At 40.1% G+C, this 20,287-nt stretch overlaps 1 protein-coding gene across 1 annotated transcript in view; it reads left to right on the forward strand.

The window, feature by feature from the left end:
* CCDC146 (coiled-coil domain containing 146) overlaps nt 1-20,287 on the forward strand; it is a 110,379-nt gene that overhangs the window by 51,922 nt on the left and 38,170 nt on the right. The window contains exons 2-4 of the mRNA XM_061197639.1: nt 9,126-9,208; nt 12,063-12,272; nt 20,016-20,073. Of these exons, the coding sequence (XP_061053622.1) occupies nt 9,126-9,208; nt 12,063-12,272; nt 20,016-20,073 (351 nt within the window). The remainder of the gene's footprint in view (nt 1-9,125; nt 9,209-12,062; nt 12,273-20,015; nt 20,074-20,287) is intronic.

Genomic DNA, 20,287 nt, shown 5'->3' on the forward strand with positions numbered 1-20,287 from the left:
CTTAAACACAAATTTATTATATTATAATTCTGTAGGTGAGACGTCCAATATGAGTCTCAGTGGGCTAAAATCAAGGTGTTGACAGGACTGCATTCTTTTCTGGGGGCTTTAGAGGAGCATCTGGTTCTTTTCCTGTTCCAGCTTCTAGAGGCTGCCCTTATTTCTCGTCTTGAGATCCCCTTCCTCTGGCAGGTCAAGTCCTTCTCACACTTCCAATCTTTCCTTCTTCTTCCATTTCATATCTCTAACTCAGCTAAGAAAGATTCTCTGCTTTCAAGGACTCGCGTGATTAGACTGCACCCAGCCAGATAATCCACAATAATCTCCTCATCTTAAAGCCCATATCCGCAAAGTCCCTTTTGCCATATAAAGTAACAAATCTACACACAATAGGGATTAGAACGTGGACATCTAGAGGTGGGGGAATCATTCTGCCTACCACAGCACAGTGGTCCAGAATTGAAATGGTCACAATAAGTTTAGAAAGAGAGGAGACAGGTTTGGAGAGGGTGGCAACTGCCAGATAATGAAGGCCCTTGTAAACCATGTAAAGGGACCAAGACTTAATCCTGAAGGTGATAGGATCCTCCGAAGGGTTTTAAGCAAGGCGAAAATTGTGTTTTAGATAAAGCACTCTGCTGGCAGCATGAAGGACAGATTCAAGGGGACACAACTTGAAGTAAGGAAAGTGCTTAGTTAACTACTGCCACATTCTCAATAAGAAGTGATGAAGACTTGTGTATAGCATTATATAGATTTTATTTATTCTAAGAAACTATCTGACAATATCTAGTTCAACAGAATCTATGGATGAAATGCCCCATAATATCAAATTTCTCTCCAAAAAAATGGTCACAATACATGAACATTGATATTGTATTTTATGTAAACCATTTCATGTGTTCCAGGTGTTAGATGAAGATATTTATTGTTCTCTAACCCTAATTCCCATAGTCTTGAATGGCCCTTGCCCAAATAAAGTCCTAGCTTGTCCAATAACAGTAGCCTGCAGGTCCCTCTGTTCAGGAGTCATCAGCATGTAGGTAGGTTCAGACTGTGAGTAGGAGGTAGTTCAGAGGAGAGACAGTGAATAATTTTAAAAAAGAAAAAAGGTAATGACAAAATCATGGGCAACACCAACTTTTAAAGGAGGACCAGAGAAGAAAACAGAAGAGTAAGGAGAGAACCCTGAGACCCTATGTCACAGGAACCAGAGGAGGAGAGAGTTCAAGGAACAATGAACTGTAATAAGTCAATAGTAATAAATGTCATAAAATTATCAAGTATGATAAGGACAGAGAAATGTTTGAATTTAATAACTAAGAGGTCACTGGGGCTCCACTTCTAATCAAGATGGAATAACATAAACTAGATTTACTCTCCTACCTGAAACAACTGAAAAATGGACCAAATCGGATGAAACAATGGTTTTCAGACTTTGGACAACAGCACAGGACAGTGATCCCTAGGAATCGGCAAATAAAAGAGTTGAGAACTACAATTGCCCCGTTTTACTACTTAGAGAGTGTTTCCAAATGACAGCATAGGGAGGGGATTCCAAACAGAGCCAGGTGATCTTGCTGATTTGAGGAGACAGAGTTTGGGGTTCAGGGAGGCCAAGTTGGCTAAAATATACAGGTGAGGCAATGGAAGAGTTTCAAAGAGAGAGAGAGAGAGCTCCAGAAATCTGCCAAGGGATACTGATCAGTGCATGCGTGTGAGGACACTACTGAGGCTGGGAAAGAACTCCCAGAGAGGAGGGAATGGAACAATACTTGGAGTTCATGCAGAGCCAAGAATAGTTCATGTTAGGAGGTTAAAAAGACCTGTTGACACAGTAGAAGGGTACTGACTCAGTAGTGGGACCAAATTAGCCCAGAAAAAGGATTATTCTGGACTTCCTTAACAAAGTTTAAAAGCAAGGCTTGAAAGGATCAAACTGTTTCCAAGAAACTTAACTGTGACTCACAAAGCCCCCAAGTATTTAAAGGAATACTCCTCCCCAAAAAAGAAAGAAAAATCCATTTCACAATAGTGTAAAAATCACAGTGTCTGGCATCCAATCAAAAATTAGTAGGCATGCAAAGAAGCAGGAAAATATGACCTATAATGAGAAGAATCAATCAATGGAGTAGACACAAAAATAGAACTAGTAGACAAGGACATTAAAACAGCTATTATATATATCTTGAATGTAGGGGGAAAGGTAGAGGAAAACATGAGCATAATGAGAGAAGTGGAAGTTATAAAAAGACCCAAATCAAACTTCTAAAGATGAATAATACAACATTTGAGATGAAAAGTTCACCGCATGAGATTAAGAGCAGATTAGACACTAAAGATAAAGAGATTAGTGAGCTTTAAGATATAGCAAGAGAAACTATCCAAAATGAAACAAAGAAAAAAGACTGGAAGATAAAAATGAACAGAACATCAGTGATCTGTGGACATCAAGTGGCCAAACAAATGATTAATTAGAGTCACAGAAGAAGTAGAGAAGGGGACAGAAAAAAATATTTGAAGAAATAACACTTGAAATTTTTCCAAATTTGATGAAAACTATAAACCCACAGATTGAAAGCTTTGAACAAATCTCAAGCCAAAGAAAACCACATCAGGACATATCCTAAACAAATTATTGAAAAACGGTGATCATGAGAAAAATATCAAAATCAGCCAGAGAAATGAGGAAGTCATTTGTCAGTTTACCTGTCTGGTGATGGAGTGGGAGCCTGGTCACTATGGATTGGTGAGTGACTGGAAGGTAAGGGAGTGGAGATAAAGGGCAGAGACAACTCTTTTGAGAAAAACTGAAATGAAAGAGAAGGAGAGAAAGAAAGGGGTAATTACACGGGAGCATAGCGTCCAAGGGGTGTTTTGTTTTGTTTGTTTGTTTTTAATGAGATAGACTTGAGCAAATTTACAGGTTGAGGATAATGTTAATGATAATAATAATAACTAACATTGATTAAGCCCTTATTTGTGTACTAGATACTATACTCAATACCTTACATATATTGATTCATTTGGTCTTCACTAGAGTCTTATGTAATGGGGGCTATTTTTGTCTCTCTTTTATAACTGAAGAAACCTGAGGTACAGATTGATTAAATATTACTCCTAATTACAGAGTTAAAAAGTAGCAGAGCTGGAATTCAAACCAAAGTCCACTTGTAACGTACTTGACTTCTATGTGTTGAGCCAGCAAAGTAGGACAAGTAGAGGTTATAAAGGAGAGAAGGTATAACTGATGCCTGGGAAGAAGTAGGAGAGTATATGTTTGAGAGCACAGGTGGATGGGTTGGACTTGACAGGAGGAAAGGAAGATTTCATTTTTGAGATTTGGGGAAAGAAGTTAAGGGTGGGTGTAGGTGCAAGATAAATGGATTTGTTGATGAGTTTAGGTGGCCTAATTTTGTTTGGTGAATGAGTTAGGTGTACAGAAAAGCTAAAACTTGATATAACAACTAAGGGGAAAAGTCAAACAAAAAGAGTGATGAATCATTGTTGAGAGTTCAATTGCATTTGAGCGACGTCAAATGGCTATGTGGTTTATTTCTAGCAGTGAAAGGGAGAGGGTGAGAGGGAGATAAGGATGGTAAGGATTTGTCTACCTCCCACAGCATGGCAGCTATTTCTCAGGATGAGACCACCAGTAGGTAATGTCAAAGAGGCAACAGGAATAGAGTAGGTTAATAACAATGGTCACCTTGGTTGCCCTGCAAACACCCACACAAACACCTAATTGTTTCCTCATGCTGACCCCCTTCCAGATAAGTTCACTTGGTAAAAGCTCTTACTGAGCTATTACTTTCCTTGGAATGTCCTAAAATTTCAATTTTCTAAATTTTTTCCATATTATTACATGTCATCTATGAATCATGAACTCTTGTTAAACTTTTAGCTCTAGAGTAAATGTTTCCTTCCATTCTCAATTACGAACAAGGCAATTCAGTAATACGAGTATCTACTGTGAAATCATATTTATGAACTTATAACATTATATCTAACCTTTTGTTGTATATACTCTTTGACAACTTAAGCTCGGGCTTTATGCTCTATTTCTTAGATTCTGCATTTTTAAAACAGGACAAACTTGGTTTCTGTACCCGGTTGTATCATGCAGTGAGAAAATGCCACTATCTTTTCCACGTTTATGTTTATGAGCAAAGCATTTCATCTACTAAAATTGAATCTTTTTCTTTTTAAGAGATTGTTTTTAGTAGAGTAGACCAAATAAAGATAGCTTATCAATCCTCTTTCTGAACATCTATGACTTAACCTTTTCCAACTTATATAAAAACTACAAAGGCATATCAGATGTTTTGCCCTGTCAGCTTTCTTCCAGATTCTGGGGTACCAAAGGCAATCTGGCTGGTGGAGTGATGGAAATAGCAAATAGGAAAGGAAATCTCTCCACCTTCCTGCTTTTTCTGTGGTCATAAAACCTGCCAACAGGCATCCTTGGCCCACCTGCCGTCAGGCTTGGAACTACTGCTGTTTCAGATGAGACCCAAGTTAGGGAAAATACAGCTGAGTTTTCAACAAGTCTGAGTTAGAATTTGGCTGTATCTGCCACTAGGATCTGATCGCAGTACTCTCCAGTTTGAAATTCTGCTCTGAATTCCTACTGCTTACAGCAATAGTTTTCAAGCATATTTTAACAGCCTTGTATTATTAAAAGTACTATGTATGCATTGGAGAAAATTAGGAAATATAGATAAGCAAAAATAAAAATATAAAAACCATACATTCTTACTACCCAAAAGACATCATTTTAAAAATCTTAGTTCTTATCCAAGATCAGTACTTTATTGATAGTCTCTATTTGATGAATTGCATCATAATCACTTCTAATTCTTTAAATGTGGTTTCCTTTCATTCTTTCAACATATTTATAATAGCTGCTTTGGAGTCTTTGTTAAGTCCAATGTCTACACGCCCAGAGCAGTTTCCAACCTTTTTTCCTTGCATGTCTCATGATTTTTTGTTGAAAATTGGACATTTTGGATAACACTGGAGCAACTTCGGATGCTGATCCTCTCCAGCCTTCTTCTTGTTGCTGTTTTGTCTTTGTTATTGTTGTTCAAACGTTTATTTGTTTAGTGACTTGGCTGGAATAATTCTGAAGTGTATCCTCCGTAGTGTGCAGCCTCTGTTGTCTCTGTGTAATCTTTCCTTGTTTTTATTAAGTTTGGCTTCTTGGGGGCAGTGCTCCATAGCTTGGTCAGTCATTGATTAGTCAGAGATTGTATTTAAGCCTCCCGAGCCAGTAAAGGTTTCATCCTTTTCCATTGAGTCTGTATGTGGCTTGGGGACCACTTTCAAGGTTCAGGGCGTTTACATATCTGCCGCACCTTTAGCTCAGCGACTGATAGCTTGGAAGTACCCTCTCTGGTCACTCCTGAGAGGTCACAGCCTTGAGCTTTTCCACAGCCTTCTGGACCACCAGTACTGATTGTGATATTAGCAGGGTCCTCTTTGACTGTCTCTGGCCATGATTTCTCTGTTAAACTTCTGCTGATCTGCCTCCACCAGTATCACTAAGCTATGAGCCTCTTCTTACTGTTCATTCTTGTGATAGCTATTGTTTTTGACAATGCTCTGGGGCATGAATAGTCTACATTGTTCCAAATAAAGTGAGCATTCTCAGGCAGGAGTTGATCCGCAGGAGCTGGGGTGCTAGGGTACTCTGATCTTCCTAGGTTGCCACGCCTGCCCAGAGTCTCCTTGGAAAGCAGGAGCTTGGGGAGTGGGGAGTGGGCACTACTGAACGGCTGCAGCTGCCCCCCCGGTGAAGCTCTTTCACAAACGGAGCTGGGCAGGAGGGGAGGTGGACTGCAGCAGTTTTCTGGGGCTGCCCCACCCACCTGAATGTATCTTCAGGAATAGGAAGTTGGGGGCAGTGGGCTCTTCACTGGCCGCCAACCCTGCCCGGAATAGTTCTACACCACTGGGAGCTAAGGGTGATGGATGCAGCTCATGGTGCAAATGCCACAGTCTCCCACTCTTCTTACTGAGTTTCAGTAGATTTTGTTAAATAAATGCCTCTCAATTTCTTGCACCCCCTTAGGTCAATTTCCAGAGCCCGTATATGGTTGTCTTAGATAATTTTGACCAGTTTAATCAATGTTTCTTTGAGAGAGAGGATTCATTGAGCTCTTCACACTACCATTCTGGAAGTTCCACCCCCTGGAAGGGGTCTATAATTTATAATTTTACTTATTTGCTTTAACTTACAATATAAAGAAAATAATTGCAAAATACCAAATATACCTTTTTATGAATAATAAAACTACTGAGTGTAGTTTTCAGCATTCTGTAATCTCTTTTGTGTCTCTCTCCTTGAACTGTGGGCTACTGTAAGGAGGCCCTACGTCAATTCACTTGTTTCCACTGTGCAGGGCAGTTGGTGGAAGGTAATGGTCTCTTCAGCCTTAAAACAAAATACTATATGTGTTTCTAAACATGTGATTCCATAATTACCTTACCCAATGGCTTACCTCCAGTGGCTATCTTACTAGGCTAGTTTGTTGGCTAGTTACAAGGCTGGCTCCCATGTGGCCTTCGTAGTACACACATACTCATATAAGCCCACACTCACACACATAACCTTTTCCCAGTTACTTTTCTCCTTTAAGAGTGCCCATATGCAAAGCATTTTTTTTTTTTATTTAACCAATTAGACTTTAAAGGTACAGTGCCTATGTCCTACACCCTTTTTAGGAGCCAATGATAATGTCTGTGATACAAAATAAATTATGTATTGGCTCAAAAATCCAGAAAGAAAACTGCAGAACCAAAATATATATGTTTAATTAAATATCTATAAAATCTAACATTAGGTCAACCCACCAACAGCAACTCAACATTTAAGAAGTTACACATGGCGGGGGCGGGGGGGGTTCCCTGGTAGCGCAGTGGTTAAGAATCCGCCTGCCAATGCAGGGGACAAGGGTTCGAGCCCTGGTCCGGGAAGATCCCACATGCCACGGAGCAACCAAGCCCGTGCGCCACAGCTACTGAGCCTGCGCTCTAGAGCCCATGAGCCACAACTACTGAAGCCTGTGTGCCTAGAGCCCGTGTTCCACAACAAGAGAAGCCACTGCAACGAGAAGCCCGCGCACCACAACAAAGAGTAGGCCCCGCTCGCTGCAACTAGAGAAAGCCCGCGTGTAGCAACGAAGACCCAACGTGGCCAAAAAAAATAACAAATTAAATTAAATTAAATTAAAAACAAGAAGTTACACATAAATTATGTAGTGAGAAGTGGAACCTCCTCAAAGGTTTTAAAAATCCTGTTCCCCTCATTTCACTCATACCTAAGAAAGAGGGTTGTGGGGACTGGAACCCAGGCCTGGCACCAGCTTGTAGGGCCCTCGTGAAAGATCCCAGATACTTTGACAAAGAGATGGTTGCATAGTGCATTTAACAATGTTTTCCTACCCTGATTTTGGTAGAGAAACCATGAAACCCCACTATGTAGACTCAGGGATTTGCATGTTCTCGGTTCCATTCATTCATTTGCTCACTCAGCACGTATATGCCAAACACCTACACTGCGCCTGGGGTTCTACTGGCTGAGGATACAGTGAAGAACAGGGTAACCCAGGCCCTTTCCTCATGGGGCTTTATACTAGCTGAGGAATAACATTCTTTTGATCATAATAAATAAATGTACTATTACAGCTGGTAATATGTTACGTTATGAAGTACAGAGTTGTTTGGGGGGTGCGGTGTATGTGGGTATCCGTCTTAGATATAGACTTCAGAGAAGGCCTTTTTATGGACTTTTAAGCTTTTCAAGGCCTTTTTATGGATATTTAAGCTGAGGTATGAAGAAAGAGTTGGAGTGAAGGAGGGTGGGAATGAGGAATGGCCAATGCAGAGGCCTGAGGAAGGAAAGAGGTTCATGCATTCATGGAAACAAAAGGCGGCCAGTGTGGCTGGAGCACCATGAGCTGGAGGAGGGTGCTGTGAAAAGGGACTGGGAGGGAAGCAGGGTTGTACCAAGGGTCTTGAATTCTATTCCACTTGAGAAGTTTTGAGCACCAAGCATAACAAGACCATGTTTGATTTTTTAAAATGATCTCCATGGAAAGTAGATGGATAGGGGCCCTGAGTGGAAACACAGATGGGGAGGGGGCAGTTGGAGTTTTGCTCTAGTCCGACTGAGAGATGATGTGACTGAGACTAGCGGGATCGAGGGAAGGGAGAGGAAAGTGGATGGACTCGAGAAATATTTTGAGCTAAGAACAACAGGGCATTGAAAAACCCAAATCTTATCTTTAGTTCTATTTTTTGATACCATGTCACCAGCAGTCCAGTTAAGTCCAACCTAATGCAAATGCTCATTGCATTATGGTAACACTTTAGCGTTCGATGTTGTGTTATGATGTCTGTTAACTACTTATCACCTAACTCAGAGAGTAAATCAAAAGTTCTTTTGCCAGAAATGAAAAAGGAATAATCACTTTGTGTACCAGGTACATTTTCATGTTTCTTTGACAGTAGAGACAGAGGCATCGTGGTACAGAGGAATGATCATGGATTTTTGGAGCTGGACCACTTGGGTTTAAATCCTGACTCTGCCTTTAACTAGCTCTATAACTTTAAACAAATTACTTAACCTTTCTAAACCTTAGTTTGAAATGGAGATAATTCCTGTTCACAAAACATTTTCAGGAATAAAATAACTGATGTACAACAGTTGTTCATAAAAGATGCTCAATAATTATTAGCTCTCTCAACTTACAAATAGCCATCCTAGTAATCTATACTCTGTAGGTTGTTTGCTAAACCTAGAAATATGGTTTTTTTAGAATTGGAAGAATTTAACTCAATTCCTTCCCTCGATTTACAGATGAAGAAATCACAGTCTTCATCTAGAGAGGTAAAAGAACTCAGAGGTAAAAGAACTTGCCCAAGAACTCAGAGCAGAATAGAACTAGAACCATTTTCTCTGAATACCTACCATCTTTGAATATGCCTTATTGCCTCATATGTTTCCTAATGTTTAACTGAAAGATTTTATGGTACATCCATATATCCATTTTATCTCTGCTTAAAGCATGAAGGGGGTGATGGCTAATAGTGGTCTTGTGTTCCTGTGTTCTCTTTGCTAGTTACACGCTATGGGGAAACTTCCTGGAACCAGGATGGCAGAGTTAAAAGCCAAGTACACCTTGCTGCATGATACCGTGATAAGGTATGCTATTTACCGATGTGAAGACACCTTTACTCACATCTCTACTTCTTACTTGTAGTGGGAACTGTTTTATTTTTCATTTTCCCAAAAGCAGACTCTGAGACAAAGATTTGAGTTCAAGCGTTTTAAGAAGTGATACCAGAAATTATCGTGAGAGAGTGGGAAAGTGAGATGGGGAAGGGAGTTATCCAGCTGGGAGTGTGTTAAACTTCAGGTTAACATTGCAGGCAACTGGGGCTCAGTCTCACTGAGGATTCTTTGAGTGACTGTAGAACACGCCTCAGAGCTCTCCCACTGAAGGGTGAGGACGCTGGCATATTTGTTCACTAATTTCCATCCTTCGTTGATCAAAGATTGCTTCTAGGTAGGTGAGCTCCTGGCACTTCTAGCTTACCCTGTGAGAAGTCAAGCAAGTTCCAATGGCCAGAGAAAGCTCTCAGGCAGAGGCATACAGATGCTGTTGCTATATATGATAACTGTCCATCGAAGCTACAGGTGACCCCTAGAGTGTGCCAAGGGGACTTTTGTGAGGCACTGACATTATCTGCTACAGGACACTCCAGTAAGATTCTCTCCTCCCCACCTTTCTTCATCACTCAGAGGTGTAGGTTCTATGACAAGCCCAGCCTACATCTGCTGAGATTTCTGTCTTTACTTCTCACCTGTTCCTCCTATCCCTGGCTACTCGCCTTAGCCCAGTCCTAATCAGCAGAAGTCAGAAGACTAGGCTTCAACAGAATAATTCAACAAGGTTTCCTAAGCATCTGCCATCAGCCACTGGGAATCAAGGGGGAAGGAGAGTGAGAAAGAAGGGGAAATCCTGTTCCGCTGCTACTCCCAAGCCTCTTTCTTCCTTTTCCCCACCTTCTGCCTCATAGCTTTGCATGACATCTTCATTAAAATCCAAGGACAGACACAGTGAATAGAAACTCCACCCTGTGATTTCCCAGCCATCCTCTCTCCCGATCTCCAACCATGACTCCTACTTCTTTTCTTGCCCATGCATTTGGCTACTCTGAGGATGGGAGCCTGAGGGAGGAGTGAAGGAGAAGAGCAGAACTGCATCCCTATGTTCCCTTCACTTGGACTCCACTCCATACGTACCCAGCTCCATCTCCGTTCCTAACCAACCTCCAGTGTCAGAGAGCCATGCAGGACCAAGGCTATGGCGTTCTTTCTTTCTGCTTCCAGGTTGTGTTGCAAAACCATTACTTCCCTTCTGCTACCACATTTTACCCCCTCCTGACCTCTTAATTCCCTCTTTTGTGATTACAACCAACACCTACCTCTCTCTCCCACCCCACTGCCTGGTGGGTGGGAGAGGCATGAAGGTATAGACTCTTTACTCTTGCTGCTGGGGACGTAGCAGGACAGATACAGGCTGGAAATGCCGGACTGAAATTGAATGAGTCTTCCATAGAAACCACATTATAAGAGTTGTTAAATTCTCTTCTGCTGACGCTATATTTCAAGTCCATGTGTGTAAGTTACCACTTGTCTTCTGGCTGGAACCCTAACCACTTTGTTCACCCACTTTCTGAGGGAAAACGGGCACTATTGCCCAAGCCAATACCTTACAATTCCATAGTTGAAGACTCATGTTAAGGACATCAGGTAACTTCAGATTTACAAAGTATATACAAGGAAATTGAACTGTAAGAAATAACTCCAGCTTTCATTAACGGAAATTGCATCTATTATCTTTATAGCTGTTGTTGCTATTTGGTACCTAACATAGCGCCTGGAACATATGATGTCCCAATAAATGTTCTGCTATTGAGCAAATGACATATTGAAGCCCGAGAAAATGGGTGGAGCTGGTAACTTCAGTTGAGACAGGCTTGATTAAGTTATTGGGTATCTCTGCAAATGAGCAGAAACCTGAAGATTTCCCCCGGTGAGGAAAGTTGATGGGGAGCACACACACACACACGCAAAGAGAGAGCTGCCTTTAAAACAGGAACTGGCAGGGTCTTGCTTCTGAACAGGAGAGATGGCAAATGTGAGGAAGTTGGGTTTCTGAGAAAGATAAATCAAGTCTGCTGGTAAGGCTGGAGCTGATGTTAGCGTATGATGCAGCATAGGTGAATGATTTCTAGAAGATTACTGGAGATTCCATTAAGTCCAGTTTCTATGTTCATTCAGTTCTGCCTCTAGCCAGATGCTTAACCCTTTCCCCAAGATAAAGCCAAAGCCATAGAATATAACTGGAGTTGTAGGAATCGCCCTCTGCCATGACATTCACGTCCAGCTGTAGCCAGGCACTGATGTTATGATCAGAAATCTGTAAATTAATTTAAGTCCATAATTTTACGGGAGAATTTTTCTTCCTAGTTTCCTAGCAAAGTGTCATTAGAAAACTTACTGTCTTTTCTTATCACTAAGGAAGAAAAGGTTTTCCTTCAATCAGGTCATGAGAGTCCAAGAATTTGAGAAAGCCAGGGTTGCTGGGGCAGCTGGAGGGAGGACCCACTCTTTTCATTATTATTCTTCCCACCCTTGGAAGGTCATGATCATTCTTTAAAGTCAGGTGCAAACATCACACTCCCATCCAACTAAGCCTTTGTCTGTCATCTCCCACCATCTTGATCAAGACACTAGTGGTAGCACTTGTCTGCCTATTCACGTCTGCTCCCCTCTGCTAGATTGTGAGCTCCATTTGCCTCTAGTACCTAGTGCAAGACTTGGCACAAAATGCCACTGAATTGAATTGAACCCAGGCATGGAAGGAACAGGGGCAGCAGTGTGGACATACTCCCTCCACTCCTCGCTAGAACCCTCCCCACAGGAGTTACTAAAGGTATTGAAGGTGTACACTTCTCATTATGTAAATCTCTGTTTTTATGGGACCCAGCATGCAAGAGTCAGAGGTCCAACTGCTACAGGATGCCAAACATTTCACTGAGCAAATACAACAGCAGGAGTTTCACCTGAAGCAGGCTGATAATTTTCCACAGGCATTCACTACCGAGGTCTCCAAAATGAGAGAACAACTTCTCAAGTATCAAAATGAATACAATGCAGTGAAGGAAAGAGAGTTCCATAATCAGTACCGGTTGGATAGGTAAGTACATGATTCTCTCAAGCTCGCTGAAGACAGATACAAGCAGAGCTGTTTCTACATAAACGAAATGAGAAAAATTAGACTAACTGAAGAAGGAATTTTAGGTACAGTGAGTACGAGGGAGCAGTGTTAAGAGGAGTACAAGCCTAGCTCTTTCCTTGATCCCCTAGAACAGGCAGTCCCTGAAAAAGAAGGTTACACAACTTGTAGTAAAAACCTCAGGCGACAGGGAGACGCTCTCAGGAAGAGGAGATCCCTGTAGTGGGTTCCGTGGGTCAGGAAAGCCATATCCATCAGGAGCTGCAACCAAAGAACACACCCCATAGAACAAGGACTTGGCACACACTCTCCGCCTTTCCAGCCCTGGTGGTGGCCCCTTATCCTTTTGCGATATCAGATCCTATGTCTGCATGGCCAGTACCCCACAAGCACTTTCCAAACAAGCCGTATGTGAATCGAGGGTCACATCTGTTTCTCTTGATTCTTCTAATATAGGAATGGGGACCACATAGTCAGCCCTATTCTCCTATTACCAGACTATTCCTTAGGATCAAGGAAGAAAGTGATATCCTTTTGGAAGACACATTCACTTATCCAAATCTGGAGGATGTCATTCAGTGAACTAAAGCAGAAATGTATTGCTAGAAGGGATAAATGTTATTTCTAAAATCTCCTCTAACATTCCTCCTGTGAGTAGCAAGTCAGTGAAAGAGTTTGTTCAGCAAATCACACTATTTAGATTGAATTTCAAAACAACTGCAAACCAGGTTTTGTGCTATGTGCTGTGCCTGGGTACCGGAGAGAAAGCCAAACCATCTCTCCTAGAATTTGTTACCATTTAAGGTGACAGAACTTTCTCTGGCTATTTTTAAGAGTAGGTAGAGTTCCCTCAGAGTGAATGTAACTCAGTCCTGCCAAGAGATAAGCGAATGACTTGAGTGACCTTTGGAGGACTTTGCCTACCCTGGTTTTGAATCCCCTCTTTGGGGCCTATTATTTCAACTGGGGGATGAAGAAGACTAGCTTAATCAGGAGAATTATATTCAGGGGGAAAGAAATCTGAGTTCTTCTTTGTCTTTCAGTCTAAACTTGTTTCAGGCTCACCAGTGAGATCTGTAAAAAGAAAGCCTAGCTATTTCTGTGCTCTGTAAGCACTCTTTCAGTTGAGAAAATAATGAAATTAAAACAATTGGTGGCTGTTCATTAGTATTGAAAATAGGAATGCTTGACATTTCCACAAAAGGGTAAGAGGACCATAAGGCAGTTGATATTTAAATTGTTTAAAATTTCCAAGTATTCCTGCCAAGGGGAGAAGAAAAAAAAAAAAAAAAAGACCAGAACTCTTGCCTTTTAGGTATAGACAGGCAAATTGTTCATTGAGTTGCTTGGGATGGGGCTGGAGGTGGGGGACTGTACATAGTGACCTACAGTAAACAAGGACATTGAAAATTAACATTTGCAGAAATTTTTAGTGTGTATTCTTTTTGGATTTGTTAACATGTAATACTGTAGCTTAAGCAAACTCCCTTGCATTCTCAAATACTAGCAGCTCAAGAATTAACAAACTTATTTTCATAAAAATAATGGTGATACCAAAAGAAATACCAGGAAAGAATTATAGGCTGTATACTTCATTGGCTTAACATATTTAATATTACATGGTATGGAAACAGATTCACTCAACACTCCCTCCCCAGGAAAAAAGTAGATATTTCCATCCCCACATAAAAATAAAGAAACTAAGCCAGGGAGGGGAAAAAAAACAAAACAAAACTATTCATCCAAATATTCAGATGATATTTTTCAAATCAGCACAACAAAATCTCATTTTATTCAGAGCCTGAATAACAGAAGCCCAAATAACTAGCACTCCTCCACCCCAGCATCTTTAGGAACTTCTGACTCATTGGCAGCTACTAAGAACAATACACTGTTCACATATGCTAGAGAAAAGATATTCCTCTATAATTTGGTTGATTTTCTTATGTTTTCACATAATATAAACTCCTATTAAATGCTAATGGTGAGTATAATTACACGACTGGTTAATAATTAAATCTGTTACAACAGTTCCTGGTTTTGGATTAATATTCATAGATGATCTCTTGATAAATATGCAGTTCAGGAAAGAATATGTAACCTACTTAAATAAATTAAGTAAATACATTACAAATAAGTAATGAAGTGATTAAATAAATACTGTTGAGAACTTATTTTAGAAACAAAGTAGAAGTCATTATCCTTCCAAAAACTTTCCCTGAAAAGACTTTTTAGTATTCTTTTTCAAGGTTTTCCTTGCCTTCACTTTGTTCCGTTTTGGGGACTTCTCTGCTTACTAGTTAAGTCCTGAGATTTGGACAGCAAATCAATTGTGTCTCTCATGCTAAATCTGATATATTCTGACCAGTCTCCGTCAGCTGGGGAAACAGGGCCGTGGTCGGTCCGTGCTGTCTGTCATGGGTGTGGACGTGGAGAGGGGGACACACGTGCTGCACGTGTGCAGGGCTATCCCAGTGTGATCGTGGCCTTAGTAACTATTTCCTCTGCCATAGCTGGTTCCCTGTTGGTGCTCACCCAGGGATTTAGCAGTCATTTTCCATTCTTAGTCCAACAGTAACAGCAAAATTGGAACCAAGAAACAAACAGATCTGGTAAGAAAGGAACAGAGGGATTATTTTAGTGATGTCTCTAGAATTCCAGAAAGTTAGAATATGACAGAGGGCCATACAGTTCATCAGGATTAGTAGTAAGGAAAAATTCACAGCTGGAGCAGATTTTACCTTCTAAACATTTAAAACAAAAAACAAAAAAAAACCTTTCCTGCTCCCCCTGTGGCAACCAAGAACAGAGCGAGCTTAGATCAGGTTTTGCAGCGTATAGTCCTCATAACTGAAAGAGAAACACCCGAGATACATGTTTACAAGGCAGATCCAACCTTAAAACTAATGATTCCACTTTCTGTCCGGGCCTCCCCACCCAAGGCGACGTTTGAATTGCTTACAGACTTCCTGTGTGATTCTGATTCGTGTCAGAGATTGAGAACTGTTGGTCCACAGAGTGGTCCTCAGCACTGACTACTCTAAGAATCACCTGAGTCTTCTCTCAGTGGCCACTCAGTCTGTGCTCCAGCACCTCCAGCGATGGGGGCTCACAGCCTCCCACAGCAGCCCAGCCCAGCCCAGCCCAGCTTTGGGCAGCCTGACTCTTAGACGGCTTTCGCTTGTATTGGTTCAGAAATCTCCCTTCTTATAACTTCCACCCATTCAGGCTGGTTCTACTCCTGATGTGGACGATGCCTCTCGCACTTGGCAGCACACAGGGCTTCCAGCAGTCCCTCTTCACCCACAAGTCCTTAAAACCAAAATCCTTTGATGACATGGTTTCAGTTCGGACTCTTGCTGTAGAAAAGTAATGAATCCTGAGGAGCTCTGACACTGAAGCACCCATAGTCAGAAAAGCTGAAAATGTCAGATTTAGATTTTAATGTCAGTTTGAAAGTTTACAGGTTTATGTATATCAAGAGGCACACATACAATAACTTTTTTCATCCCAGTAATGCCACGCAAAAACGAGAACCCAAAAGGAGAAAACAGACAATGCATAAAGATGTTGATTACATTATTATTTATAAAAGCAAAAAATCTAAAGCAATCTAACTTCTAAAAACTAGTGGAATATTTCAATAGCAATGTATTCCAGAGGCAGCTTGATACTGAAAAGCACCCTGGAGTCAGATAGAGCTGGGTTTGAAAGTCAGTTCAGCCTTGACCGGTGACTTTGGAAGAGGTGCCTAACTCCTCAGTTTCTTCATTTGTACAGTAAAGGTAACAATAGCTACTTAGAAAGGATCTGCAGTTTAGAAATGATGTTTGTGAAGAACCTGGCATATATTAGGTTCAGTATATATTAGATAATATCAATATTTAGGATTATTTTATTATGGTACATCCACCCACTAGAAAACCTTGAAACTAGCTATTAAACTATTAATTATGAAGTCCGTTTTTCAACTTGGGAAACTATTTTAATTACACGTTAGGTAAAAATGGATTCAATCATATATACATATTTAATATAATTTGATTAAAATATACAAGGAAAATAAAAATGATCAAATGTGGTAAGAGAGGGGTGGGATTATGAATGATGTATTTCTATAAATAAAAGTATACATCTTTTAAAGGAAAAAAGTCAATGTTTCTTAATAAAAAAGAAAAAATCAGATGGCTTCACAGGCGAATCCTATCAAACATTTAGAGAAGAGCTAACACCAATCCTTCTCAAACTCTTCCAAACAACTGCAGAGAGAGGAACACTTTCAAATTCATTTTACGAAGCCACCATCACTCTGATACCAAAACCAGACAAAGATATAACAAAAAAGGAAAATTATAGACCAATATCACTGATGAACACAGATGCAAAAATCCTGAACAAAATACTAGCAAACAGAATCCAACAACATATTAAAAGGATCATACATCATGATCAAGTGGGATTTATCCCAGGGATGCAAGGATTCTTCAATATATGCAAATCAATCAATGTGACACACCGTGTTAACAAATTAAGGCATAAAAACCATATGATCATCTCAATAGATGCAGAAAAAGCTTTTGACAAAATTCAACACCCATTTATGATAAAAACTCTCCAGAAAAGGGGCATAGAGGGAACCTACCTCAACATAATAAAGGCCATATATGACAAATCCACAGCAAACATCATACTCAATGGTGAAAAATTGAAAGCATTTCCACTAAGATCAGGAACAAGACAAGGATGTCCACTCTCATCACTCTTATTCAACATAGTTTTGGAAGTCCTAGCCACGGCAATCAGAGAAGAAAAAGAAATAAAAGGAATCCAAATTGGAAAAGAAGAAGTAAAACTGTCACTGTCTGCATATGGCATGATACTATACACAGAAAATCCTAAAGATGCCACCAGAAAACTACTAGAACTAATCAATGAATTTGGTAAGGTTGCAGGATACAAAATTAATGCACAGAAATCTCTGGCATTCCTATACACTAACAACGCAAGATCAGAAAGAGAAATTAAGGAAACAATCCCATTTACTATGGTAACAAAAAGAATAAAATACCTAGGAATAAACCTACCTAAGGAGGTGAAAGACTTGTACTCAGAAAACTATAAAACACTGATGAAAGTAATCAAAGATCACATAGAAATGGAGAAATATACTAAATTCTTGGATTGGAAGAATCAATATTGTGAAAATGACTATACTACCCAAAGCAATCTACAGATCCAATGCAATCCCTATCAAACTACCAATGGCATTCTTCACAGAATTAGAACAAAAAACTTTACAATTTGTATGGAAACACAAAAGACCCTGAATAGCCAAAGCAATCTTGAGAAAGAAAAATGGAGCTGGAGGAATCAGCCTTCCTGACTTCAAACTATACTACAAAGCTACAGTAATCAAGACAGTATGGTCCTGACACAAAAACAGAAATATAGATCAACGGTACAGGATAGAAAGCCCAGAGATAAACCCACACAAATATGGTCACCTAATTTATGAAAAAGGAGGCAAGAACATACAACGGAGAAAAGACAACCTCTTCAATAAGTGATGCTGGGAAAACTGGACAGCTACATGTAAAAGAATGAAATTAGAACACTACCTAACACCATACACAAAAATAAACTCCAAATGGATTAAAGACCTAAATGTAAGACCAGACACTATAAAACTCTTAGAGGAAAACATAGGAAAAACACTCTTTGTTTGCACAGCAAAGGAAACCATAAACAAGATGAAAAGACATCCCTCAGAATGGGAGAAAAGATTTGCAAATGAAACAACAGACAAAGGATTAAGCTCCAAAATATACAAACAGCTCTTGGAGCTCAATATCAACGAAACAAACAATTCAATTAAAAAATGGGCAGAAGACCTAAATAGACATTTCACCAAAGAGGACATACAGATGGTCAAGAGGCACATGAAAAGATGCTCAACATCACTAATTATTAGAGAAATGCAACTCAAAACTACAATGAGGTATCACCTCATACCGGTCACAATGGCCATTATCAAAAAATCTAGAAACAATAAATGCTGGAAAGGGTGTGGTGAAAAGTGAACCCTCCTTCACTGTTGGTGGGAATGTAAATTGATACAGCCATTATGGAGAACAGTATGGAGGTGCCTTAAAAAACTAAAAATAGAACTACCATATGACCCCACAATCCCACTCCTGGGCATATACCCTGAGAAAACCATAATTCAAAGAGAGACATGTACCACAATGTTCACTGCAGCACTATTTACAATAGCCAGGACATGGAACCAACCTAAATGTCCATCGACAGATGAATCGATAAAGAAGATGTGGCACATATATACAATGGAATATTACTCAGCCATAAAAGAAACGAAATTGAGTTATTTGTAGTGAGGTGGATGGACCTAGAGTCTGTCATACAGAGTGAAGTAAGTCAGAAAGAGAAAAACAAATACCATATGCTAGCACATATATATGGAATCTAAAAAAAAAAAAAAATGGCACTGATGCACTGATGAACCTAGTGGCAGGGCAGGAATAAAGATGTAGACGTAGAGAATGGACTTGAGGACACGGGGCGGGGGAGGGGGAAGCTGGGGCGAAGTGAGAGTAGCATCGACATATATACACTACCGAATGTAAAATAGTTAGCTAGTGGGAAGCAGCTGCATAGCACAGGGAGATCAGCTCCATGCTTTGTGATGACCTAGAGAGGTGGGATAGGGAGGCTCAAGAGGAAGGGGATATGGGGATATATGTATGCATATGGCTGATTCACTTGGTTGTACAACAGAAACTAACACAGTATTGTGAAGCAATTACACTCCAATAAAGATTAAAAAAGAGAGAGAGAGAGAAAATGGATGATAGAAATGTAATTTTAAATGTCCTAAAGAATTATCCATTTTATGTTTGTTTAAGAAAATATCATTTTATATTTAAAGAAAAGACTGTAAGTCTTATCTTGTGGGAGAGTTTCACATCACCATTTTGAAACTCAGGGACACTCAGGTGGTCTTTACAATCCAGAGATGGCAGCACACTACCACCCCCTGGTGGCAACACGGCTGAGGTGTAGGATCAACAGCTTGGAAGTAAAATAGCAATTTATACACAAGCTCTAAAAGGAGAGGTGTAAGTGTTCAAAACTCTGAAAAAATTCAACTTCAGCCTGTGGGCCACACAACTAACCTATATTAAATTCCATGTGGTGCATACTTATTACACAAATGTTAATTTACTTTATTGCAAATACAATTTCATAAAAATAAACCTGGTATGCAGGCATCTTTAGACCTACTGGCTAGTGGGATCTGATAATTTGATGAAAGCAGTAGAGGCTGTAGCAGTAATCCAGGCAGGTACTAGTTTATTGCAAATAAAAGAAAAAGTCCAGAGCCTGCCTGAAGGAACTTGAGTCTGGGGGGTGCAGTTCGTGCTCCCAAGCAGTTACAATATGATGAGGGAACTGCTTTGATGGGTGTGTGTACAGTGTTGAGGGAGCACTGGGGAGGGAGCCCCTAAATGGGCCTATGGGACTCAGTGAATCCATCACAAAGGATGGACACCAGGTCTGGCAAACACACCTGCATTCTGAGAAGAGAAAATAGAAAGTTATTACTGTGGAAATAGTTTACTTCTTTGTACTTTGTCAAAGTTGTTTTTGTTTTTTTCTTTGTTTTGTTTTGTTTTTTTTTTGCAGCTTAATGGAAGAGAAAAGCCTCATAATAAAGGAATTCGAGAAGATACCTAAGCCAGGAGTAAGTCTTAGATGATCTAGACTTTGTTAAATACAGCTGGATTGAAACATCCCTTTTGATAAATATTAACGTTTATCACACAACCATACCCTGAAACATTTGAAAGGCCCACAAGTCTTAACAATGGATGGTGCTGAAAGGAATATCTGCATAACTTTTACAGTAAACATAAGTGGCGCCTATTATAGGATTTAGCTATTTGGCATCTAATTCA

This window comes from Eubalaena glacialis, chromosome 8 (genome assembly GCF_028564815.1).
Source record: "Eubalaena glacialis isolate mEubGla1 chromosome 8, mEubGla1.1.hap2.+ XY, whole genome shotgun sequence".
Taxonomy (NCBI): Eukaryota; Metazoa; Chordata; class Mammalia; order Artiodactyla; family Balaenidae; genus Eubalaena; species Eubalaena glacialis.